We start from the raw sequence: 26987 nt of genomic DNA, 5'->3' as shown, positions 1-26987 counted from the left end.
ATGTTGTGGTGCGTTTACAAGAAACTACAGGAATCCTGGGATGAAGGTCAAGTGAGCAGACTCCTAGGAGCCTCCTGTCCCACCAGCACTGCTTCCCAGCTGCTCTTCATCAGCCCAGAAAGAGCAACACAGAGGCTGTGCAGTTTGGAGAGTCCTCGGCACAAGCCAGGATACAAATTTTCATCTGTGAATTTGGCCCCTCAGTTACCACGGATCAGGATCTTCCATCAGACATCATTAAGCAAGCATCACCACACACAGCACCTTGCAGGGCTTGGTGGCTTATCAGTCCTCCTGTTCTTGCTGGCCTCAAAGCTGCAGCTGCAAGGGCTGTGCAATTCCCACCTGAGTTGACAGGCAAAGCTTTGGGCCAGGAAGCAAGGGGGTTCAGCCAAGCCGCCTGCACAGTGGGAGGGCAGTGCAGGAACCCAGAGACAATGCAGGGGCAAGACTGCAGCTGGGTATGGACTGGAGGTGATGGGGAAGAGAGGCTCATGCCCTGCGAGTTTCCCCTAGAACATGTTCCAGGGCAGCATGTTCCCATGTCCCATGAAGGGCACTGGCCTGTTCAAGGGAGTCCAGTGGAGGCCACCAAATAGATCTGAGGGATGGAACACCTCTCCTGTGGGGAAAGGTGGAGAGAACTGGGATTGTTCAACCTGAAAAAGGCTTCAGCGTGACCTAATTGCATCCTTTCAGTACCTGAAGGAAACTTACAAGAAAGATGGGGCAAAAGCATGTAGTAACAGGACAAGGGGGAATGGGTTCCAATTGAAAGATTAGATATCAGGAAGAAGTTTTTTACTGAGAGAGTGGTGAGGCACTGGAACAGTTTGCCCAGAGAAGCTGTGGATGCCGCACCCCTGGCAGAGCTCAAGGTCAGGTTGGATGGGACTCTGAGCGACCCGGTCTACTGAAAAGTGTCCCTGCCCATGGCAGGGGGTTGGAAGTAGATGATCTTTAAGGTCTCTTCCAACTCAAACCATTCTATGATTCTATGACTCAGGGGAATTAGCAGGATTAAAACAGTCCGTTTATTCAATTCAGCACGATGAAACGTGAGCATAGGATAAGTTTTATTAGGGTAAAGGAGATCACCCTTGTCAGCGCGTCGGCCTCCTCCTGCACGGGCACTGCACCAGCGTTCCCCATGGCGTTGTGCTTCCCAAAAGGAAGGCCGCGCGGAGGCCGAGAACTCCATGGGTCCCCCAGGCCCATACGGGGGACAGCAGCGGCCCGGCAGAGCCGTGAGGGGCCGCGGCTCCCGCCCGCCCCCCAGGGGAGCGCTGTAACAACGCGCAGCGCCTTTCCTCCGCCGGGTGGCGGCTTGGCCCCGCCGGCTCGCCGTACCGGGGCTGGTGGGGGGCCGGGGCCGCAGCCCGCCCGCGGGACTTCCGTGCTCGTGGGGCCGGGCCGGGCCGGGCTGGGCTGAGCTGGGCCGGGGCGATGGCGCAGCATGGGCCAAACGTCACGCTGTCCCTCACGCTGCCCATCACCTGCCACATCTGCCTGGGCAAGGTAACGGCGGCGCTGCCGCCCGGCCCCCGCGGTCCCGGCCTGGGGGCGCGGAGCGGAAGGCGGGGAGCGGGGCGGTCCGGCCGGCGGCGGAGCTCAGGGGCCCCGCCGTGGCCCGACGCCCTGACCCCCACCGGAGTTGTCTCTTTTAAGGGGAAGAAAGTTGGGGTGTGGGGTCCCTTCTCCCCTGGGGGCCGTTGCCGGCTGCGGCCGAGGTTTGTTGGCAGCACTGGGATGTCGGGAACCGCGCGCGCCCTGGCGGGAACGTCCCGGTGGCTGTTACTGGGGGCTCGGGGCCCCAGGCCGCCCAAATGCGGGTATGAAGCTCCCGAGGGGAAGGGTTTGAGGTTTGGGTTTTTTCTTCCGGTCCCAGTAGGATGCTCTGGTTCAAAACGCTCGGTGAGCCTGTATTTGAGCGTGGTGCGGTGTCACGGAGAACAAGTGAAACAAAGAGGGGATGTATAACCAGGTGGATTTAAAATATATTGAGCAAAACTGCAGCAGTCTGGAGAAAAAGTTTCCAGTTTCCTCTTTCTGACCCTTTCTCAGTTCCTTTCTCTTCTTCCTCGGGAAGCAGAGGGCTCTTGGCTAGTCTGTTCCTCTCTAGAAGCCCCAGACCTAATTTCGTAGTGGTCACTAATTCCTTCTCAAATTCTTTGCTCATTCATTACTACTCTTTTTTTTTTCTTGTTTTCTTGTTCTCAAAAACAAAACTAACCTCTTAAAGCACAGCAGTAACAAGGGAAAAAATAACCTTTTATGTTTATACTCAGGGCATTTACTGACTGGTTTGTTTCAACCTCAGCTGGTCTTTACTCCCAGACCTTCTCTGCTGGAGTGATGACAAAAGAGCAGGCGCACTTGATGTTTAAAGTAGGTGTAGCACTGACAGTGAAAGTAGTCAGCCTTTTCTCAAGCCTTAACTCTGACAGAGAGTGTTACTTTTAGCAATCATGTTTACTCTTTTCTTGGCTTTTCTGTGGAAGCCAAGCAAGACTTCCTGGCTGTTGTCCTGCTACCTCTCCTTTTCTATTTATCTGTTTAATGAAAATGGAGGAGAACACAAACATAGTGTGTCTGTAATGCAGAGAGGAGAGCAAAATCAAACCAACAACGTATTTTCAATTTGAATCCAATCCTAGTTACTTTCTAACTGTAACAGATTGGTTAGATATTCATTCATATCTTCCTATAAAACCACTGGGTTATTTCAAGCCATTGTTTCATACTTCCACTTCTTTTCTAGAGTTGGTCAGGAATTGATGTTCCTGAGTTTGTACTGGAAGAGATTTCCACACTCTTTCTTGCTATATTGCACTGAGATAATACACTAACGTTATATCAGTGAATCTATGGGTGCTACCTGTAATAAAAGTGTTTGAATACTTTTGGTTTTAGATGTGTGAAACTGTTTAAATTTTGCCAAAGTTGGCAGCTCTGACCGTCCTTTCTTTTCAATGCACATCTTTGCCTCTAGCTTGGAACTTCATTGAAAAACTTCATCAGAAAAAAACTCTTCTCAGGAGTAAAGTTAGCGTAAGAAAGTTATTTAGTTTAAATTAAGGAAAATGTCTCGTCAGTTTTGTCCTGTCTTGTAGGGTGGAGCAGAGAGTATTGTGGAGAGTTGACATAACCTGATGCTTCTGTGGTTTGTAGCATAGGCTTCAATCAAGTAGAAGGCCCACCCTGCAATCAGAATGTACTTCTTGCTATCCCTGAAAAATTTGCAAAGGTCTGTCTGCAAAATAGAAACTACTATGTGTAGGGGGATAAAAAAAGAGATACTGCAGAGAAACTCATTCAATAACATTGTTTTTAACAAAGCAGAAATCTTGGGCAGGAAGGACACATTAGCCCCTTTCGTTAACTTGAGCAGTGTCAAAAAGTATATTGGCAAGATGTGTAAATAACCATTTATAATAAGAACTAATTGCTTGGATCAATTTCATGTTTGTCACTTGAACATTCTTTTAGCAAGGCCTGGGCTGTCTTCTAACATATCTGTATTTATAATCAGTAACCATATCAGAAGCCATGTGCATTGGCCTGTTAGGTTTACTTGTCCCAGAATGTCTGAAGGTCTCTCAGACCTGTTGGTTTTGGTGTTGACAGTTTGCTTGGGCTCGAGCACACAGTTCTGCGTAGGATGTCTGGGAATTCATTCACTGGTATCAGTGTGCCTTCTTTTCTATGTGCCTGCTCCTCTGTTAATCCTACTTGAAGGTCCAGAAGTGCCTTCAAAGTGACATAGATGTGTATAGGATTTTATTTCGATCTGCATAGGAATTGCATTTTGTGGGAGGGGAAAAATGAGGAAATTGCTCAAAATCACCTAGCTGATCAAGTCTTCTCAAATGAGCTGTAGTCTTTGTGACATTATGGTCAATTAAGGAACTGAAACTGGGCTGTAATTCAAGTAAAATGCTTTTTGAATATGTCATGGTCCCCCACCCCCTGGGCTCGTCACAGTCAGTGGCTCGGGAACTGCACGAAGGGCGGCAGCACCCCCAGTCACTGTGTGACATCAATAGGGCTTCTGCTTGGATTGCTTTGTGTGGATCCTGAGCCAACAAAAGTACAAAACTCAACCCCGGAATGAAACTTGTAAAGGTGTGTAAATCAGAAGCACTGTACCCTGGAGAGTAATAAATGTGACTTACTATTTTGCTAGAGATATGGAGTAATCATTCACTTGCAAGAAGTATGCTTCTGTATCAGGTTTGGGGTAACTGAGGGTCTCTGGCTCGTCAGGGGGAAGACCTACACTCCTGAAATGTCTTTTCCTGTTTGGATTATTTTATATTATTCTGCTCTATATCTTATCATCACCATCCATATAACTATTCTCAGGCTGCTTTTGAGTAAGAAAAAGTATGGCTAGAGAAAAAGTTCTGGTATGGGGTGGGGTTTTTTTGGTTTGTTTATTTGGGGGAAGGGTATTGGGGGGTTGTGCTAGCTGCTGGTGAGAAAGCTCTTTTTCTGTTAAAGAAAAGCAGTAAATAACATGATTTTTTTAAAATAATGGAAATTGTAATATTTAAATTTTTCCAAAGCATTGGTATGCTAATGCCTGCAATAATCACAAAAAAGTGTTGATTATTATAAAAATCCTCTCCTTAGAGGTAAAGTTCAGTTTCTCTCTGTTCAGACCTTCAGTAACTTGAGTGTCTTTTTATGGATAGATAATTCCTATGGCTCCCAGGACTGTAATATAGGAGATCCTAAAAATATTGTGAATCATGTAAGAGGGATAGGTAGGGAATTGGAGAAGAAGCTGACAGATCTGGGCCTTAATTCATATCCACATGTATTTCAGTGTATTTCAGTGGTAAAAAACAGGACACATCTAGTCTGATTGCCCAAGTGATTGTTGGCTGCCATTTCCAGGTCCTTGCTTCTCCCTGCCAACGTTTCATTTTTAGTTTGACTACTTTACTAATAAAACGAAAGAGGAATATCTTGAAAGAGCAATATCTTGGGGGGTGATGAGAACTTCATTTAAAGTTGAAAGGATTCTCTTGAACTTGGGTTTTAAGTGCAGTACAGTTGAATCTAAAATAATATATACTGATGCTTCTGCGTCTTAAAATGTGTTTCTTGGGCAAAGAGGGAGTGGAGGAAAAACAAATAATTATTTCCTTCTGCATCATATTTGGTCCCTCTATGCACACTTACTTTCAAACAGGATTTATAGTTAAATGAGAAGAGAGAATAATGCATTGTCATTAATATTTTCTAAAAGTTTGTTTACCCTGCTGTTTCAGAAGGGGAGCAAAAGCTTCTTGAAAGAATCTGTGTCTGATTGGAATATTTAATCCTTCAGTTAGCTGCCCCATTCCTGGGTAATGACTTATTTAGTAGCAATGCATATCTAGCAGGAGGGTTGAATTAGTGATTGCTGGTTCATGTTTCAGCTCTGTGGTTTTGGCCCTGATCCTTTTTAAAGCTGATTTCCATGAAGCTGATTATGTGCAGGCTAAAGTTAATCTGTAACACTATACATTTCAATGACACCTCTTTCAAGGCAAAGGGTTGGTTGTTGCCAGGAGAAATCCCTCCTTCCCTTAGTTTTGAAAATCAGTTAATGTGGGTCTTTTGGTCTCCTTCTGCCTTGGGAGGCTAATGCATTTCACTGGAGCAGTTGGCTGTAGTTCTTGGAGGTTGTGGGGGGAAGGAAGAGTACTGCTCCCACATCATGTGTTAATGAGCTCTTGGAACCAAGGACCTTGGTTTGGTGCCTTCAATAATAGGGAAGTTTGGTGTTTGAGTCAGGAGATCACTCCTAGCTAGTCCTGTGGAACAACAGTGTCACTTTCTTGCAAGACCAGGCTTGTATTGAGAGATGGAGTTGTGTATTTTCGTATTTTGTTACCTGGAAGAGTTTTAAAGTATTCACAGTGTTTTTCTGTTTGTTTTTTTTTCTCCCCCTTAATACTAAAAGGTCCGTCACCCAGTTATCTGTGTGAACAACCATGTCTTCTGTTCCATTTGTATTGAAGTGTGGCTGAGGAACAATAATCAGTGCCCAGCTTGCAGGATTCCTATCACATCTGAAAACCCCTGCAAGGAAATTATAGGTAAGGACAACTTTAGGCTTTGAAGTAACTTTCTGGTATTTACTGCTGGAGGAAATTGCTTTGAGTCGAAAGATGTCCGGATACCTTTTTTCCTGTGTGTTTTTTACCAGCATCTAAGGAAGAATTAACTTTAAGTCTTTCCAGAAACATACATAATAGCTACACGGTTACATTTCTAAAGATGATGTGTATATTAGTGCTTAGATTATTCGTGGTAACCAGTACCCCACGCCTCTATCGATTGTTGTTTAAATCTGGATTGGACGTCCTGTAATTGGAAACAATGTATTCTCACTTGAAGTACTCCACCAATGCAGTGCAACCTGCTGACCTAAGAGAACAGCATTTAGCTGAGAAATAGTGTACTTCAATCCAGAATCTTGAATGCGTATGTGGTATTTTTTATTGTTTTGTTTGTCACTTCCTCCCTTTTGCTTTATTTTTGAGAAAATTACTCTTAGCACAGAAATATGACAAAGCTACAGCACCTGAATGAGGATCTGAACTTCCAGAGCTAGGAAATACTGCAGTCTTTAACATAAAATGTCGGCTCTGCTATTTCGTTCTGAGAGAAAAATATATCTGAACAATCTCACTTTAAAAACTTACTGTCTTGTACTAATTAAATGTAGGCTTGATATCCCACCCCCTCCCTTCAGTTTTAATAGTATTGTCTTAAATAAGATAGGATTCTGTTAACAGAAATAAAAAGTTAAAAAATTTAAAAGTTTCCTTCCTGCTGTGAGTCAGGATTTTGACTTCTCAACACCACTAGTAGATACTCAAGTTGAACATTTTCTGAAAGTGAAAGGACTTTAAATCTCCCATGGTAGCCGATTGGTCCAATATTAGCTGCATTCATAATATGAAAAGTGCTGTAAGGTGGATTACTAGTATTGAATTGACTGAAGAAGAGACAATACCAGTGCTTCTGTCATCCTGTGTTGCTTTAGGAGGAACAAGTGAAAGTGATCCTTTATTTAGTCCGGCAGTCAGGAAACACCTACGTAAAACAAGGCTTGAATTGCTCCACAAAGAATATGAGGTAAGGACGGGGGGGTGTTGTGGCTTTCCAGATGAACTGCAACTGTTACATTGCTGCATACAAATGGTGAGTCCTGCTGTTTTTAATTTGAGTAAAGGTTTATACTGTATCTAAGTTAAACTCAGCTGCATTAAAATCCCACCTTTTGACTCAGGTTACAAGACAGCATTTGCTGGTGCTTGAAGTGGCCCCACTGAAGTCATGATAATAGTCTTTCTAGGCTACAGGTAGTCGAGTACAGCCAATTGTTTAGTTTTGTGGAAATTCTACCCCCAGGTGGTATGGGAGGGTTTTCTTTATGCATACTAGGTGTAGGGAGCTTTTCGTTTTGTCTTCAATACAAATGCAAACATTTTTTGAGGTAATGCCCTCTTGCTCAGGGAGATTGAATTCCTTCTTAAAGAATATTGTCCACTGTAACCTTCTGGCATAGGTTAATTTTTAGTGTTATTGTTTTACTGTTTCCTGAAAGTGAGTAAATACTTCAAAGTGGAGCTTGAATGCTTAACTCTCCTGCTGGAAAAATACTCTCTTGGGAAGAAGATGAAAAGCTGTTAATAAGGAATATGCTTAGTTTCTTTTCTCAACTGTTATTCCCTTAGTAGCAGCAGTGTGAAGACATCACATATTTTTGAAGGAAACCTGTCTTGGGGAGGAGAATGAGGGAAGGGAAATGGACTCTATATATCTTTAACACTGGAGAAGTAAAAGCTATCTTTTGTGACAAGCTTGCCTATAGCTCAGGTTCTTTTGTCCTGTATGAGAGAAGGAGTCAGGAAAAAGAGGTTTCCTTCCTTTCTATTAAATCAACTCCAAATTCACACAGCTAGGCATAGAATCATAGAATCAACCGGGTTAGAAAAGACCTCTGAGATCATTGAGTCCAACCCTTGATCCAACACTGCCGTGGTCACTAGACCGTGGCACTAAATGCCACATCCAGTCTCATCTTAGAAACCTCCAGGGACGGTGAATCCACCACCTCCCTGGGCAGCCCATTCCAATGTCTGATTACTCTCTCTCTAAAAAATTTCTTCCTACAACCTCCTTTCAGGTAGTTGTGGAGAGTGATGAGGTCTCCCCCGAGCCTCCTCTTCTCCAGGCTAAACAACCCCAGCTCCCTCAGCCTCTCCTCATAGGACTTGTGCTCGAGTCCCTTCACCAGCCTTGTTGCTCTTCTCTGGACCTGCTCCAGCACCTCAATATCCTTCCTGAACTGAGGGGCCCAGAACTGGACACAGTACTCCAGGTGTGATCTCACCAGAGCTGAGTACAGGGGAAGAATCATTTCCCTGGTCCTGCTGGCCACACTGTTCCTGATAGAGGCCAGGATGCCATTGGCCTTCTTGGCCATCTGGGCACACTGCTCAGCTTCCTGAGGCTCATGGGCCACCTGGGCTCATGTTCAGCTTCCTGTCAATCCAAACCCCCAGGTCCCTTTCTGCCTGGCTGCTCTCCAGCCACTCTGTCCCCAGCCTGTAGCGCTGCCTGGGGTTGTTGTGGCCAGAGTAGAGGAGCCGGCACTTGGCTTTGTTGAACCTCATCCTGTTGGAATCAGATCATCTCTCCAGCTTGTCCAGGTCCCTCTGAAGAGCCCTCCTGCCTTCCAGCTGATCAACACTCCCCCCCAACTTAGTGTCATCTGCAAATTTGCTAATGGTACACTCGATCCCCTCATCCAGATCATCAATAAAGATATTAAACAGAACTGGGCCCAACACTGATCCCTGGGGGACACCACTAGTGACCGGCTGCCAAATGGATGCAGCACCGTTCACCACCACTCTCTGGATCCGGCCATCCAGCCAATTCTTGATCCAGCAGAGACTGCCCCTGTCCAAGCCATGGGCTGCCAGCTTTTCCAGGAATATGCTATAGGAGACGGTGTCAAAGGCTTTGCTGAAGTCCAGATAGACCACATCCACAGCCTTCCCCTCATCCACCAGGCGGGTCACCTGGTCATAAAAGGAGATCAGGTTGGTCAGACAGGACCTGCCCTTCCTAAACCCGTGTTGGCTGAGTCTGATCCCTTGTCCATCCTGTAGGTGTTGTGTGATTGCACTTAGGATGATCTGCTCCATAACCTTGCCAGGCAGAAGAATAACATAAATCTCTTAAAAAAACCCCGAATTTAAAATGGGTGTTCCAATGACAGGGGCAGAGGCAGGCTTGATTATTTATGAAAATAAGCCTTGGATTTGTGTCAGTGCTATATATGCTATATATACTAGCTTTAGTAGTCTGACCGTGAACAACTCAGGTATTTAAGCTGGTGAACAGTGTAGAAGATGTGTTTTCAGGATAAATTTTTTATCCCTTTAACAAACCTTTTGAAGGTTTTTGCTTCTTTGTAGCTTCAGACTGCTACAGCTAAGAGCTCTGTTCCTTGCATTTTGAGAGTCTTTCCTAAGATGTTGCTACTTTAGTGTAGCTGGAGCAGCCTTTTTCGGGCAGTGTTCTGTCCATTTTGAGTTTTGAGGCTTTCAACATCTGAACATGTGATGTTTCCAAATTATATGAGAGAAACACTCTTATAAAACAGCAAATGAGTCAGCAGAGGACAGCCTTAAGAACACCCCTGATACAGGAAATCCTCCCACAGAGTGCCCTAATAATAGATTCATGTTGCTGAATGCTTTGAAGCTTTTGGTCTGCCCACCGGTTTATTCAGGGTCCTTTATGTAGTCAAGGGATTCCCTTCACTAAAATCTTCACTATGCTTGAGTGTGCAGGTTGATTAAAATCCTGCCTAGAGCACAATACGTAAGCATACTTATATGTGTAAGTGAAGGCATGCATCTGGGCTTGACAGAACCCATGTTTCTAAAGTGCTGTGGGAACTTGTCAGTATTATTCAATTAATCTCACAAATTATTTTAATTCCTGTGAATTTCTGACACCTTTAGGATGAAATAGAATCCCTGCAAAAAGAAGTAGAAGATCTGAGAGGTAAAAATGTTGGTTTACAGACACAGCTGAAATCTCTTCTGGATCCTACAGCATCAGCTTTGTCTTGCCAAAATGAGGAAACTAGCCAGTCAGCAAATGAAGCAAGTACCAGTGGCCCGGAAACACCAGAGGAATGGAGCAAAAAGCTGAAAGCTGCCAATGATATGTATGAAAAACTGATGGATAATGTGGAAAAGCTAAAGGAGGTAATAAATGCAATAAACACATTTCTTCAACTATCTTGTAGTGTAACTGTTTCGTATTAGTTAACCGGGAGTGAGAGATAGCATGACCTCTGGGTACTTCATAGATCCAGAAGAAAGAAAAAAAATTGAATTCCAGTGACTGTTGTTGTATCATAGTATTTCCATATAGCACTTGCAAGTGTCAAATGTTATTGCTTGTTCTAGTGAGTCCTGTACGTGCCTGCTTTTCAACTCCTCCGTCACTCTATGCCTGGGTAATTGGATTATAGTAGCACTTGTCAACAGTATTGATGACCAGATTTTTCAGGCTTGCAATAATCTATATAATATATCTATTTTTCAACATTCAGTGGGCAAACACAATACAGTTGGCTGAGGCAGATTTTGCACTATTGCCCTCCCTGCTAGCCGATATTTTTGGTGCAATTTGCTGAGACAGGGTAACTTGACCCTTTGACCAAAAATAGACAAGCTTCAGCATTTTATGACCAGAAGATCCTTTACTGGAAACCTGCAGCCTTTTTATACATCTTGTTGTAATATAAAAAAAAATCTGATACTGCAGAAGCAGGGATGCAGGAGATAGACGTGTGAAAATACATGTAAATAAAAATATCTTGCAAAATATACCTGTGGGCACAAGAAGGATCACCTCAAACACTGAATAAGAGCGAAATTTCAAAATTAATTTGAAATCAAGGTAGAAAGAGCTGGACTTGCATTTATTCAAAATACTGCCTTTGTTTTTTCTATTAACAGTCCTGAGTTGCCACCTACAAAAATGAAGTGTGATGTGTTTAGGACTTTTTTTTTAACTTTTTAAACATTAATAGTGTTCACACTTATTCTGTGCTACAGAGTCAGAGGCACACGTTATACTGTTCTGCCATTCTGTAGTTAAAAGGACACTTCTGGGACCCCAGGAGCTTCAGAATCACTTGTAGATGGCAAAAGGAAATTCACAGCAAGAAGTTCTTGTCTGCCTATTTTTTTGTGTATTTTTTTTCATGAGGTTAAACTGTACTGACTTTTTTTTTTTGATGACTAAGTTTTTTAACTTTTTCCCTAGGTAAGTAAAAAAAAAGAATATAGCAGGAACTGAGGGAAGAGTTTGTTTGGGTATTTTTTTTCAATGTAACTTCAGCCTTAACAAGAAAAGGGCTTTAAGTTTATGGAATCTCTAAATTTGATTAAGGGTTAGAAACAAATAGAGATTTAGATGCGTTTTAGGGAACAATCTTAAACTGTTGTCCTAGAATCATTTAGGTTGGAAAAGACATTTAAGATCATCGAGTCCAACACTCTTCCCATCTGTTCCCTCTTCAATAGCTGCTCAATTCCATAAGCTCTCCTTTTAGACCTTGTCTCAGTTGTAAGCATGCACTGAGCAATTCAGTCTGAACAGCAAGACCTCTTTCCCACGCACACACAGTCTGGAACCAGAAACCTTCTTATCCATGAAAGTGCCTGACCCAGGGGTTTAATCCATACATCTCTTGCTAGTGAGACATGGTTCCTTAGCAAATGTGCTTGCCATCGCTTTCTTTTTCAAAACCAGACTGAGTCAGGAAATAGCAACCACCTTTATCATTTAATGTCCTAGAGCAGAGAAATGTAGAAATGCCCAAAGTAGGCATTATAGCTTTGAGTGGAGTCATAACAAGTATGGGAGTGGTGAAACAAACCCAACAGTAGAAATACTGGACAAAGTACACTCATTAAAAATGCAGTTATGTGAGCTAATTAATCTAGACATCATGCTGCAAGTGGGGGTCCCTTGCAGATTACTGGCTTGGAGGGTCAAGCACTCTCTGGAGGAAGGACGCCAAAGAGGTTCAGTCCTGCCTTCCCATGTGCCAGGTAGATGCCCTGCCCACCAACGCTACGCAAGTCATGAAATTTTTTACTTGATTATGTGGTCGGGGGAACTGTCTCTGGAAATGGAGAAAAGCCTTGGCCATGTTGTCAAATGGAGCTTCTTTGGAACTGAGGTTTCCTGAATTCTTACTCATCGCTTTCAGGATAGTTTTTTGTGCTTTTATTTTTTGAATACCAAGTGGTTGACACTCAGGCACCTAAACCCTGGGCTCACCCTTCCCTTGTCTTCTTTATCAAAGGTCTCTAGTTATTCTTTTTGCCCTTAGGAATATTTGGTGTTGGGGAAGTGGGGCGTTAGTTTATTTTTTTCCGCTCTGTTCTCCCTACCCCTCACCTAGATTGCTAGGGATATTTGTCTAAGCATTTAAAGTTTCCTGCCTCTCTTCTCGCATTGTTCGATGCTTCTAAAAAAGTACATTTCATTCCTGAGCCCAGTTGCATAGCTCCTTCTTCAGATCTAACTCTAGATCATACTTTTATTATGCAGTGGAAGTGTTATCTAATTGAGGTTATAAATTACAAGTCCTGGACTGGTGGTACTTTTTTTTAGCATACAGAGATTCAGCAGACTATGAAGTGCAAAGAGTATGTTCTGATTGTTAGGATAGGGCATTCATTCTTCTGAAACACAGTGGCAGGAAAACTTCTCTTTATATGAAGCATCTTGTTAAGAAGGGTGTCTGCTGAACTGAGAAGAAGGAATTGACCTCAATTCAAGGAGTAAGAAGGGTTGTGAATCAGGAATCTTAATCACAACATCCTGGAAGAAAGTGAAGAAAGACTGCAAATAGCTTGTCGTAATACATTTACATCCACAGGATAACTATGCTTTAAAAACAAGCCAAAAAACCCACAAAGTAATGCTGCTCTAATTTGGAATGGGGGAAGCTGTTCAACATTAGTTTTGCTGATACCTGCACATTGTAATGTTAATGTACTTAACGTATTTAGTCATGTGGAAAAAAAAACATGGAATTGCCATTAGTACATCTCCTTAATGACTTTCTGTGCTAACTAACATTACTGTGTTTATTTCCCTAGATAGGACACTTGCAATGTATTTTGGGAATATAAATAAAAAATGTCTGTTCGCTATTCAGTTTTGCAAACCATTTCCCATGGTGATTTTTAAGTGGTGTCCCTGTCTGAAGGCTGTTTCCTGCCTTCACATTTCTAGTTCTGTCCCTTTAAAAAGGAGAAACAGCTTGTCCTATAAATATTAGAAGTCATTTCTGTTTAACTGTATACTTATTTTTTTCTATTTCTTTTCCTTAGGCAAATAAGAAACTGAGCATGGAAAACAATAACCTTTTAAGAGAGAATTTGCGACTAAAAGCTGAAGTTGATAGTAGATCACCCCAAAAGTATGTGAATATTTTAAAAGCTACCATATTTTATTTATAGACTGTTTAACTGTTGTAGGACTTTAACCTAAAACTGTGGTGGTGTACATGGTGTTGCATATGTGTTTCCAGGTAGACTTTGGAATTTTTATCCTCATGGACTTGGTTGAAAAATGTAACTTAGAGAATAGCAGCAAGTGGGTGAGAAATGCGTCTTAGAGAATAGCAGCAAGTGAAGGAATATGACTTGACTACAACTGGTATTCCTTGAGTTACCTGGCCAATATTGAAGAACTGGATTCATTAGTTGAATTCTACAGTAAACTTGTTATTGGGAAATTTCTAAGTCTGGTATATGGTCAAAGTAGAAGGTCTCTTACTAAGTGCAGATGTTCTGGTTGCTTGTGTTTTGGTTTGTTTTGTTCTTCCTTTTGCTGCCTTCATGGTTTGTTTTGTGGGGTTAGGCTCCCTACTCGAGGAACGTTCCTGATAGCTTTGTGTCCAGCAACGTATGTGCAATCAAGCTTCTGCAGCATGAGAACATCATTCCCGGAACTGACACCTGTGTTTAATACTCTGTCATAAACAGTTAAAACATGAATGACAATGCCCTCAAAAAGCAGAAACTTTGCCGTATTGCTCAGAGCTGTGTTGTAAGGTACCTTTCCTTAGGAGTACTTCATGAAGCAATATATTGATATTTTTAAAGTTGTGTTCCTTTCTTTCATTAGCTTTCTACCATTTTTCTGTCATTGGTTTAGAAAGTAAAAAGTTAATAGCAATATTGGCCAAAGGTTTATACAGAGCTTTTGAGGAAGGGGGTTAGGAGGCACCTGCGTAATGTAAGAAGAGAGCTCTCTGGATTTTGTTCTAGTTCACAACTCACCTGCTGGAAGATAAAATTCATCCTTATAGAAGAGCTTACTTGCCAGACTGCTTTTTATTTGAGACAACAGAAAAGAGGATGCATGATCCTTGGGCTGTGAATACATAACAGTACATTCTGCCCTGAAGTTCCCTAATAAGATAGAGCCCTGTTTAAGGTCTTGGCAATGGCTTTTATGATGTGGAATATTTTTTCCCATAAGATTCAAGAGTGAGTTGGCAAATATGGCAAACTTGAAAACTAAATAAATTTACCTAAATAAATCCTAGAAAAGAAGAGCTAGAAAAGACTAGATAATATAAATTGATTTTTGCTTTACTGATACTAGGTAAACTCCTCAGTGGAGAGAATTTCCCTTTCTTCTAGCTTGTGCATGCTTTACCATGGTCAGAAAAAATTAGATGTCTGAGGGGCAGAGGTGTGAAGAATTAGTTTTTGCTGCAAGCCAGTTATTTTTCCATCTTTTGCTAGTGTTGCCTGTCATTTTCTTCTTTAGAAGCACAGATGAAGCCAAATGTTATTAGAAATTAGACAGTTTCAAGATCTGTCTTGCAACCCATATGCCAGCTAGATTTGCCTGTCTATGTCTCTGATATTAATTTTTTTTATTATTTTTTTAGTCTCCAGAATAGATATCGCATCCTGCCTGCCTATTAGGAATTATCTTTGACCCATACTAACTCTAGAACTGTGCATAGGATTTAGGATATGAATTGGATCAGGCTTAATCTGGGCTAGGAACAGTTCGAACACTTCAGGAGTTTGTATGTCTGTACCCTGATTCTGCTATATTCAGTTTTGGCTTTACTTTGGGCCCAGTGGTGTGCTACAAGAATTTAAGTATATGCAACAAAAAAACTTGTCTTGGAAGAAACCCTTCAGCACATTAAATTTAGCAGTTTTGCTTCACCCTACCTGTACCCATTCATTCCTAGTCATGTCTTATAGACTGAATTCATCCAGTTCTTCTAGATAAGTGTAACTTGAGAGAAAAAGTAAAGTTCTGTTTATTTGGTTTTGTTCTGCACTCAGGGGTCTCCAGTGTCTATGGTTTTCTGAAGCAGTAAAGCTTAGAACTGGGTACTAGATTACAAGTGAAGTCTCAGTAGCACTAACTAGAGCAGAAAAACTGTCTTATGTCTTCTACAACATCTTATATCTTACAATACCTTTTTTGTTCTTTCGTTTAACCTGACACTTCTAGCACAAATGGCCAGTACCAGTTCTGTCAAATAGCTACTTAGAAAGCTACCTTCCTACCTCATTTTGCATTTGTGCTGCTATGTCTCCTTTCAAAGTGTGGGAATTAACCCATTTATTGGCTTTCTTCAGGTTGGTGTTTTGATGCATGTCAAACTTCATTTTTTCAAATTCCAGACACATCTTTCAGGTGGTGGAAAGTCTCTCCCATCTTAGTGTTGTTAGCAGAATTTTTAAATTAACTTTCATCCTTGTGGTCATCAGTCTGGTCAATATCCAGACCAGACCTAACTCAAGACATTTTTTAAATGTTCTTTCAGCTCTAGTAGCAAACTTTGGCAATACCTCATAGGTCTTTCAGCTGGGCTTCACACACTGAACAGGGCTTGCAATAAATGTCTTGCTTATGAAATCAAAATTGAAAGCATAAGCATGAGAGCCCAACAATGTCACTAGAATCAAAAGTTTCTGTGCAGGTACATTGATTTGCCAGTACAGTTGTTCCAGTGTGCTTTATTCAGAAGTTTTCAGAAGGTAATTTTTGGAAAAGTTTCTGGATGAGTCTCTAAAGCAATTTAAAACAGCTACTGAATTGGATCTTTGTCATTTACTGTCACAACCATTGTTTCATTTGTCATGTATTCCTTAGCTTCAGAGTCTCAGGTATGGATTCATGCTTAAACTGACTAAATTAACTAAATAAAATTTGTAGCAAATTTTTTTTAAAGGTTTTGTCGGTATTCAGTCCCTGTATCCCAAGTGTATTTCATTTTGTGCATAATGACAGTGAAGCTGGATAGCAAAACCTAAATTGTTTTAGTGGACTTTAGAGGAAACACTAATGGCAGGTGAATGATCCCTTTGCAACACAGACTCTACCCCTTACATCACAGGAAAAGTATAATTACCCTTCTTCAGTGGTCAATAAAAAACTTTACTTTTATCATAGTCTTGAGTTGTTTTTTCTTTGTTCGTATCCATTAAAACCTGCTGAAAAATGTCATGTATGTCAATAAAATTGATATTTCAGCCATCTCAGGGATTTTTACACAATTTTTAAACTGATGATGCTGATTGATTAGCTTTTTATTTTTTTTCCTCAAAACATTTTTAAGAGTAGACCTTCACCAGAATACCATAACATCATGTAGTTGGGACACAGGTCTGAAAGGCAAATAGAGGTAAGTTTCTTGCTCTAATTCTTACTAAAGACCTTCACTTGTCTCCCATTTCTCAGGCAAATCAGACTGATTGGTTGTTGTTGTTTGCTCTTTGTTTACCCTTTCTCCTGATGAATTTTCAGTAACTTTCATTTTCCCAATGCGGAACAAGAAAACTTCTAAAACTTAAGTTTTGCAGGATGATAAAGCCCTATTAATTCCAGCTCTACTTAAAATAGAAAACTGTTAGGTCTATTGGCAAGGCACAGTGGATCTAAAAGCATTTTTGGCAAAAGGATGTTTGCTTTTTACCTGAAGGAAAATAACTAGCAAGTCCATCTACTCCGGGGTATAGTGTATTTTATGAATGGTTAGATTCAAATTAGCTTGAACCAGACTTCTAGGCTTCCTAGGAGCCTTTTCCCTAAATATTTAATTCCTTCTGCTAGTTAAAATCCCAGTCTGAAAAACTATCTGTAAAAGGCACAAAATTGTTGCATTATCTCTTTTCTCTGATTTTGTTTTATTGTTGTAGTTTGAGGAGGGAGGAAAGGTTCTCCATCTCCAGTTTTACTGTTTATCTCGTCTAGATTTTGACATCAAGTACTTGCAGAAATCTAAGGCTGTTGACTTTTTGGGTCATTTGTTACAACATTGAATTTTTATCTAAGTCAAATACTTCTTCTCATGCCAGACTTTTTAGTTCAGTCTTCATTTTACTGAGCCTACAAATAGGCTTCTAGTAACCTGTGTCCGTAGTGCGGAGGGTAAGAACGTTACTATCTTCCTTGGTAGGAAACTGGGCTCTCTTCTTAACTCCCCACAAGTGTGCTATGCCAGAGGAGTGACCATTTTCAAAGACCAGCTGCAGCGTAGCCTTAAAAGTAAGTAGGAGAACGGAGAATATAGTAGCCTTCAAAACAACTCTGAGTTCTTAAGTCATAGCATTAAATCTTGAGGAAGTGCCCAGGTGTGAAGGTCTGAAAACTTAAGCAGATGGGTAAGGACATTCAGATCACACTCCAGTTTTGTGGGTTTTCTGGTAGGATTTTTTTTAGTAATTCTGAAGTAATTATTTCTGGTTTATGCTATTTGCTGACCCTGGGTATAATTTGTCTTTCTTATATGGAAAACCAGTGCTGCTTCACTGAAAGATGTTAAAATGCTTGGAGAGATTTTGCATATTTGTCTAAATTCACCCAATTCCATAAGTGAAAGGAGAAGCTCATTTCAAAGAACATACCTGACTTGTCCGTTCTGTTCAAATCCTGCTGCTCTACAGTCATCCAACAAACAGTATATGTCTTGACCTTTTTTTTTTTTTTTGCTTGCTAGGAAAAGGCCCCTGTCTTACAGTAACTGTTTTTTTCTTCTTAAACATGCCTGTGCAAATATGACATACTTTTAAGGCAATTGTGTAAAACCTGGGATATTGTCTGATCTGCAGAAACTTGAGATCACCTGTCATAGGTGATGTAGAGGGGGATTGCAGAACTTGTTCTTGTACAGCTACATCTGGTACACGATATCACAGAAGGACTGTAGAAGCTAGTAAGGCTTTTGGCTGGTTTGTTCTTAGATTTCCTGCCTCTATCTTCCCACCTAACTGCAGAACCCAAGGGAAAATGTGAAAATGTGTATCTACATGACAGAACTGGGTTTGGTTGTACACTCTGGCATTGCCGTTATCTCAAACTGTGACAGGCCCTGACTGTACCTTGTCATTTTCCACTTTTCACCACTCTTTGTTTCCTTTGGAGTATAGATCATGCTCTTGCATCCTGAGCTGCAGGGTGGCCCCCAGCCTGGGCCATCAGGTGATTAGAACTGGAGAGTCAATTTCCATAGCATCCTTGCAGCCCCAGTCTTCAGTAAGTGGTTATACAAGAAAAATTTGTTGCAGCTACTTACTATCCACAAAGGGAAATTTTCGTATGAGGCTCTGTGGTTTTAAGCTAAGTTGATATCACTTAAGGGCTCAATCAGATAGATGTGCTACACTTAGTGGTCACTGACATGTGAAAATAAAACCCTAAAGCTGAATTTGCAGAACTGATAGATAAGAAGAGAAGAAACAACTGAAGAAATTTGTTTTTCAACTTCCCAAACAGTTTCTAAGCGGACTTCTTCAGAAGTTGTCATGGTTTAACCCCAGGCAGCAACTAAGCCCCACACAGCTACTCACTCACTCCCTTCCCAGGGTAGAGGAGTGGAGAAGTAAAAGTGAAAAAATGCATAGGTTGAGATAAAGACAGTTAAATAGGGAAAGCAAAAGCCATGCACAAGCAAGCAAAACAAGGAATTCATTCACCACTTCTCACAGGTAGACAGGTGTTCAGCCATCTCCAGGAAAGCAGGGCTCCATCACATATAACTGTGACTTCAGAAAACAAACACCATCACACCTTTCCTTCTTCTTCCTTCTTCTTCCCCCAGCTTTATATTCAGAGCAAAATGCCTTATGGTGTGGCATATCCCTGTGGTCAGTTTAGGTCAGCTGTCCCAGCTGTGTCCCCTCCCAACTTCTTGTGCACCCCCAGCCTCCTCACTGATGGTTGAGAGATGGAAAAAGCTTTGACTCTCTTGTAAGAACTACACAGGAGTAACTAAAACATCTCTGTGTTGTCAGCAGTGTTTCCATCACAAATCCAAAACATAGGCCCATACTAGCTACTGTGAAGTAAATTAACTGTATCCCAAACAAAAGCAGGATAGGAGTACTCAAACATAACTGAGGGAGCACTTGTGGAATAACGTGCAGGAAAGTTACTCCAACAGTGTTAGTTCTTCTTGCTCACTGTAAGTTCTTCTTGCTCACTGAAGATGAGAGCTGACTGTAGCTTTCTGTCAAGTTAGAATCATGCTGGGTCAAGAAAAAGGACTCTGACTGAGGAAAGATCCTGAAATTTTGGATTCAAGTGTTCATCTAGACATCCAGTATCACCTCAGACACTATAACATATCCAGTACACCTTCCTGGGGCTAGTGGCTGTGATACAGGGTCTATAGAATATGTGTATCCTTCTGTGGTGGTTTGGGCTAGGCCTTCCTTGGTGACCAGTTTGTAACCAAGGAAGGGTCCAGATTTACCCAGTATTCCCTACGATTTTTACGTAAGCCAGACTATAAGAAGAGAGGAGGAGAGGCCTTTGCTCTTTTTTTTTCCTTCCAGCGGCTTGGAGGTGCAGGTTCCCTGCGGTTGAGTCTGCCGTGTTGGGGAGCGAGGCCTGGTTAGGCCTTGCCAACCTTGGGAGACAGAGGTTGCCGGCGATCATTCCGGAGCGACTCTCGGTTGTCCCAGGAGAGTAGTGAGATATCTTCTTTGCTAACCTTTTTTTAGTTACTAGATCTCGGGGTACTGATTGGGATATATATATATATATATTTTATTTTAGTTTTGTTTCCTTTTCCCCTTCCCCTTTCCCTTTCCCTTGTGAAATTGTATATAAGTGTAAATATATTTATATATATCAGTTTGGTTGTCCTCTCTCTCGTTTTCGGGTTTTTCTTAGTTTTTTTTCTCCCTCTTCTCCCTGAGGTTTTTTTGTTGGGGGGGGAGACTTCTGGTGGTAAGGTTTGGAGACTTGGCAGGGAGCCAGCTTCAAACCATATCACCTTCCAAAGTGATAGCTGGAGGTCAGCAGTCATGTAAAAGATTTTAGGTGATCTAATGTCGTTAAGTGTCTGTGTTGAAGAATCCAAATCCCACCTGAAATGTCTTTCTGTTCACTTTATGAGCGACCACTTGTTTCTCCAGGCTTTCAGTTTCCTATAGAAAGGATACATTTAAAATACATGCATTGAGATCCAAAGTCATTGTTTCAGTGATGTGACTGAAGAACAAGACACTCAATGCTCAAAAGTCTTTGTCCATGTGTGAGGGTGTGGCTTTCCTTCAGTATATGTATGCTCTTTATCACATGTATACTGAATACCTTAACTTCTAGTGAAGAATTCATCAACTTGTTACTAAGTGTGAAATAGTTCAAATACTTCAGGAAATTTATCTAGATTGTCAGGTGAAACTTAAATTTATTTTCATGTAACTGTACTGCATTCTATTGTTATTATCAGACCATAATTTTTTCATTTATAGCACAGCTCACTGTACATCTGAAGGGAAAAGAAGAGGAAATCTTTTATGAGTGGTTTGGTTTGGGGAGATGAGCAGGATTCTGGCTTCTTTAACCAAAATGTGAATGTCTTAAGCCCTCTGCTGACCTGCTAGGTCAGTCACTAAAACATCTATGTCATGCTCTGGTCTGGAGTAGTTGGCTTAAATATGTGCATAGTAATATGGCTGTCTTAAAAATCCATGTCCTTGAAAATTTGGGAAATAAATGCGTGCAAGTCTCAAAGCAGAAACAGAAAGCAATTACTGTTCTTTGCCTAACTGCAGAAGTAACTTTGTAGGCAGCTTGTCATATGTTCCATTTCTGAAAACCAAAATTCCCAAGCACATCCCTCTGCAACAATTAACATATTAGTGATGCTATTTGCCTTTGAACAACATACTGTATTTTTTTAACCTGAGGACACTTGTTATAAAAGTTGCACTTGAGAATACGGTGCTTCTTCCTCATAAGCAAATCCCAGACTGTCACTAATGCTATTTGCATTAAATAAACATATTACACCATTCTTCCATTAAAAAGGAATTACCAGGTATGCATATAAATGTAAACATGTTTTAATTTTTATGTCAGAGTGTCTGTTACAGCAGACTCGAGAAAATCTTGCTTATTTTGCAGAAGCGTTTTTCCCTTTCTCTCACTTGGCTATTCAGCTAAATTGTATTTTTGCATCATCTTTCTATCTTTTATTAAGCAGTGTAGCGTTTGCACCTGTAAGACTATGTGAACAGGTCTGTTAGAGAAGGGCAAAATAAATACTTTTGGGTCATCTTAGGAAGTGGGAAAGGTCTTGCTTGGGCCCTGCTGTGCTACACTGACTCCTTCCATACTGTAAAGCAAAATCTGTGTTCCTTTAACTAAAGGAGGAAATAAGCCAAAATGTGTTGTATAGGAGGATGCTTATTTCATGTAACCCCCTTCACCTGACAATATAATGGAAACATTCTTGAACTGTGATTCTGCTTTTATCTAGTTTCATACGGGAGACAAAGTTGTCTGTGCCTTTTCTCCCATTCCCCTCTTGTGTGCAGCTAGAAGTGGAGAAACTGCTATAATCGATTGAGAAAACTTGTTATCCGGAGCATAAGCAAATGAAAAATGTTCTGTCTTCTTTTTTATGAAGACAAGGAAAATTGGGTAGAGCTACTGTGGAGAGGGGATGTCCTTGCCTCGACTGAGTTCCAGTCCAGCCAGCTTCTTGTAGGGGGAAAAAAAACATCTTACTAGATATAAATCTTCCATCTTGACTTTTTTTGTCAACAAGGCAGTGAGTGGCACATACCAAAACTGTGTGAACCTTAGGCTGATCTGATTTAAAAAGTCACTAGTAGCAGTGCTGTGGCAGACTGTTGTGTGAATCTTACCCACCACTGAACCATCTACACCAAAGTCTTCAGAGTTCTTCAAATATGCAGAAGCAGTTGAATGGTGAAATATATCAGTAGATCCTGGTCACTTGTGCCCAGTTTGTCTGGGGCTTGTGATACCCATTATTCCTTTCCCTAACTACCCACTTAACTGTGTTGCAGTTGTCAGCATACAACAGTTTCTTGCTGCTTTGGGCTCATGAATTAGAAGAAATAGAATACAGTTTGATTGTTTGCTGGAAATGCATGCCTGGATCCATGGATATTTTGCCAGCACAGTTGCAGGCCACAGATATACCACCTTCAGATTTCACTGGTCTAAGGGTTGCAGTGGGAGCATTTTGTGAAGAGATGAGGGGATGGAATGGGGAAAATGGAATGTAAATTCACTGTGACTCTAAGGGGGGGACAGGCAGACAGGCAAAGAAAAAAGGTAGAAATTCCAGGCAGTGTTTGTGCTGGAAGAGTGAATATAAACTTATGCTGTAACACAGAGCTGCAAAATGGGAGGTGGAGATTTAAGCCCACATACACAATTGTCATTTCTTTGTGATATAAAACCTTATTTGTCAGAGTTGTAGGGTGGCTGCAGGTCCTTCCCTCCTTTCTAATAATACCAGAACTTTAATTGTTTTTTCTTTCTATAAATTGAAAGCCTTGGATGGAGCAGGGAATTCCCTGGTGCTCACCTGTCAGTGACAGGTTAGAATTAGTCAGGGCATATAGCTGAAACCTTCACCTGCCCTCTGGGGAAGGTCAGTCTTGAAAGCTGATGGAGGACAGGGGGAAGGCAAGTCCATATCTTGGCAGTTGAAAATGTGCTCAAGCTGGAAGCCCAACAAGCACATAACTTTCACAAACCACAAGTGGCAGGTTTTTGTATTGGAGTCAAGGTAGAGATTAGATTGTTCTGGTTGTAAAGCTCAAAAAACAAGTAACTCTGAAGTAAGTGGATATACCATCTGCAGAACGGGTGAGAAAAAGCTGTATATCCAACAGGAACATAATTGAAATGGTCTATATAAGTATTTAAACCACCTCAAAGGACTACTACATTTTCTGCATTTCATATTGGCATTTTGTATTTGACAAGGTGACATTGTGAAAGAAATGTGTTGTAAAACACTGCTGTACTGTAGGAAAATGATTGAATGTAAATATTTCAAGATGTGGACCACTGTTCAAATGTTATCATAAATCTTTGCCATTGTTTTAGGGGATAATTCTTCATGCATATTTGAGTTGAATTGATAGAACCAGCCCCTGGAAGGCTAATCTGCTTGTTATTGCCTTGCCACCACTAATTTTTTAATTTTGTCTTTTTACATATCACCTCCATCTATATGTTATTTGTGATGATTTTAGTATTTTTTTCATAACTAGCAGAGAAAAGTTATGACTTTTCAAATTAACACAGTGTTTAATAGCTTTGCTCTGTCTTGAAATGAGCTTGCAAAGCATCATGAGAATGTCTTTTTCCAGCTTAATATTTTCTTTCTTTTTTACTTATTGCAGGTTTGGTAGGTTTACAGTAGCTGCACTTCAGTCCAAAGTGGAACAAAGTGAACGTGAAATGAACCGTCTGAAAAAGGCACTGGAAAGAAGTGATAAATACATAGAAGAAATGGAATGTCAGCTTTTACAGCTGAAAAATGCAGGCAAAGGAAGCCAAACGGTGAGTGCTGTTAGTGAGAGAGCACTTTCCACAGATGCTGAAGGAGGTGAGAGCAGTGAAGATGCAACTTGTTTGAAAACCCAAGTTGAGGAGAAAAAAGCTTTGACTACCAGTCAAAGTCCTGACAGTCTTGAACAGCTGGCAAGTCGTGGAACTTGTTTAATCTCTTCTAGTCAAGATAGTTTGAATAGCTCAAATACCCAGTGTACCGCACAGAAAGAACTATTTCCAGGATGTCACAGGGTTGTCCTGGATGAAAATAGTACGAATATGGATGCCTGCTTAGAAGAGCAGTGGAGTAAAATTGAGGAATGTACCCCATATAAGGATGAAGAACTTTATGATCTTCCACCACCGTGCACACCTTTTCTGTCTCTCAGTCGCCTTCAGTTGAACACTCCTGATGGAAAAGAAAATGCAAGGAAATCATCAACATTCCTGAGAAAACTGAAATTCGAAGAGTTTCGTGGAACTTCAGATAGTGGCAGCAAAGCTTGTCCTGAACACAGCACAAGCAGCTGTAATAGTCAAAAGAAGCTAAACTGTTTTACTACAGGAAAATCAGGGTTTTGGGGCACCTGCCCAACAAATTTTGCTGAGAACTTAGATTTTGATGAATCGGAGCAAAATTCAGTAGCTGATCAGTCAGATGAGACAACAGTGAAGTCCAGTGATAAAACAAGTACTTGCTTACCTAAAAGGCTACATACTCTCTGCTCTTCGGAAATGAATCGCACGAGAACCTCCAGTGAGGCATCTATGGATGCTGCCTACCTCGATAAAATTTCTGAATTGGACTCAATGATGTCTGAGTCAGACAACAGCAAGAGTCCATGCTATAATTTCAAGTCCTCTGACCTTGATAATTCTTCAAAGTCAACAGAGTGCCCTAAGCTTCTGAATGGAACTGAGAAGAAACTGAAAGAAATGAATGAGGAACAGACAATGAAGTGTCCAGAGACAAGCAATCTAGCAGCTGATAGAACTGGCTGGAAACCTGTTATGTTTTCCAACCTCTCCCCATCTGACCTAGATATGAATGACCACTTTCCACTGTTTACAGGCCAAAATGCAGTGGCTAGTGGTAGCAAACCTCCAAACTCTTTATTTCAAAGGGACTTTTCCCCAAGTGTACTGTTCAGTAACTCACAAAGGTTGTTTGAGGAACAAAAGCTTGGTTCCTGTTTTTTAAAGATGTCATCTGATCTGCACAGTCAGCTTAGTCCTCCTTGGGTGTCTTCCTTTACAGCTGAAAGGAAAAATAAAAATGTCAGTCAGTCAACCAAGAGGAAAATTCAAAGCAGCCTTTCCAGTGCTAGTCCATCAAAAACCACCAAAAACTGACTCTGCTTGGAAATCAAACGTGATTTAAAGTGATAAATCTGCAAATGTTTAATATTTACAGATGAACTGAATTTTTAATAACTTCCATGCAATCTGATCCTCTCATTTTCAGATATGTGAAAACCGAATATTCCCTTGCCCATTGCAAGCTCTTTCCTAGGGAAGAACCATTCCAGATTATTTTCTTTGACTGGGCATTTTATGTACTTGGAAGTTTGGGGTTTTTGGATGTTCTTTTGTTTTCAGATTACATGCTCTTCCAGTTGTGAGCACAGCTAATGGCTCCCTTCAACAGGAAGTGTTAAGTGGACTTAGCAAATCAGTCATTCCTGTGATAATGAAAGGTTACGTTTCCTGTTGCTAAAGATTGCAGTTTTTTGCATGTAAGGCAGCTACTGGCTATATATCCTATGGATTCATGAAGTTGCTATAAAACAATGTCAGTTTTGCCATAGAACTTTCCTCCCAGAGGAAATGTTGCTGCTCAAACTGTCTCATAGCACTGTACTGTACTGAAGCTCTTGTTTTAGGTGGGTGTAAGATAGCAGCCTCTTTCTTTTTAGGGTTACAGCACTTCAGTTAAAAAACATCTCTTCTTTAACACTGCAGTCATGGTTTGTCTTTTTTTGAAGTTAAGCACAATTTTTAATTTAGTTCCCAAAAAGCATTGTTATTCTAAGTGTGTTTAGTATGCCTGTATAGACCATAAAAATGGGTTTGTATGCTAATAACTTGTTTACCTAATGTGCACTGAACATCTTACATTAATACTGTACCATTTCACATTAATACTGCATGCTTTTCTATGTGAATTGAATAAAACATGTTATAAGCACTCTAATCCTTGATGTTGCCTCAAATATTGAATTAGGAAAAAAAGAAAAAGGGGGAAACATTTTTTTTCCTAATTTGGAAAATAGATATCTTAAGTTTTGTAAAGCATGAATGTGAGCTTATTCATAAAAAAAAAATCTCCCTTCCTCCTCCTTGTTAGACATACTACCATTCTAGTGTCAGCATCGATACAGTTGATGGAAATGGCTTTCGGCCTCTCTGGAGGTGACTTTTCCATAAAGTATTGCATAGGTCAACATAATGTGATGGCCTGCCACAGGCAGGAGACCTAATTAAGCAGCAGAGCAAAATTGGTTTCTTTGCATTATTGTGGGTTTTTTTAAGGGCATATTTAATTACAAGATGCAGGTTTTTTCTTTCTATATAGGCCTCTGATGGCGTTTCTTAGAAACAGACGTGCTCGCTTCATCAATACTTATGATATGAAAAATCCATACACTGCCCTTTCTCCCTTTGGAAAGAGTGATAGCCACTTGGAAACTTTCAGTAGACTGGCTCATCTTTTGTAGAGTGAAGTCCTGTAAGTTGTTCGAACAAGAACTGCATTTCACCTTGTAATGTAGGCATGCATTTATGTAATTGTGTTCATTCTAAACTGGGATTTTTCTTTTTTGAGCTTTACCAAAAAATCATTGTTCAAGCCATACATGCAAGGACTCTTTCTTGATGACAGGCAGGATGGCATTGTGCTTTCATATACTGTTTTCAGTATACCACTTGAATTTTAATCTTCACAGAAAAATCTAGTTGTTCAATTTTAATATATTTTTTCAGAAATTAGCGAGCTTTCAACACCATCCGGACATGAGCTGTTACTTGATTTGGCTAGTTTTACTAATAAATCAAAAAATGCT

At 40.9% G+C, this 26987-nt stretch overlaps 1 protein-coding gene across 6 annotated transcripts; it reads left to right on the top strand.

Moving 5' to 3' along the window:
* Window positions 1–1367: 1367 nt before the first annotated feature.
* RNF219 (ring finger protein 219) lies at window positions 1368–26138 on the top strand. Of its 6 annotated transcripts, XM_027674607.1 has the most exons (7): window positions 1417–1518; window positions 1889–1984; window positions 5957–6092; window positions 7046–7137; window positions 10044–10292; window positions 13446–13534; window positions 23775–26138. In XM_027674607.1, the coding sequence occupies exons 2-7, from the start codon at window positions 1973–1975 to the stop codon at window positions 25276–25278; spliced, it is 2082 nt and encodes a 693-aa protein (XP_027530408.1). In that variant the 5' UTR covers window positions 1417–1518; window positions 1889–1972; the 3' UTR covers window positions 25279–26138. The 6 variants fall into 6 exon arrangements, with proteins under 6 accessions (XP_027530405.1, XP_027530408.1, XP_027530404.1 ...); XM_027674604.1 differs by lacking the exon at window positions 1889–1984 and having other exon boundaries at window positions 1368–1518; XM_027674603.1 differs by lacking the exon at window positions 1417–1518 and having other exon boundaries at window positions 1699–1914.
* Window positions 26139–26987: the final 849 nt, after the last annotated feature.

This window comes from Neopelma chrysocephalum, unplaced genomic scaffold (genome assembly GCF_003984885.1).
Source record: "Neopelma chrysocephalum unplaced genomic scaffold, ASM398488v2 Primary Assembly neopelma1_25, whole genome shotgun sequence".
Taxonomy (NCBI): Eukaryota; Metazoa; Chordata; class Aves; order Passeriformes; family Pipridae; genus Neopelma; species Neopelma chrysocephalum.
Note: the sequence above shows the minus strand (reverse complement) of the source record. Positions and strands in the feature narration are given on the sequence as shown.

Coding starts and splice junctions, on each gene's coding strand:
- RNF219 (XM_027674603.1), top strand. CDS start 1,750: ATGTCGGGAACCGCGCGCGCCCTGGCGGGAACGTCCCGGTGGCTGTTA. Junction 7,138..10,043: donor TGCTCCACAAAGAATATGAG/GTAAGGACGGGG, acceptor TGACACCTTTAG/GATGAAATAGAATCCCTGCA. Junction 10,293..13,445: donor ATGTGGAAAAGCTAAAGGAG/GTAATAAATGCA, acceptor TCTTTTCCTTAG/GCAAATAAGAAACTGAGCAT.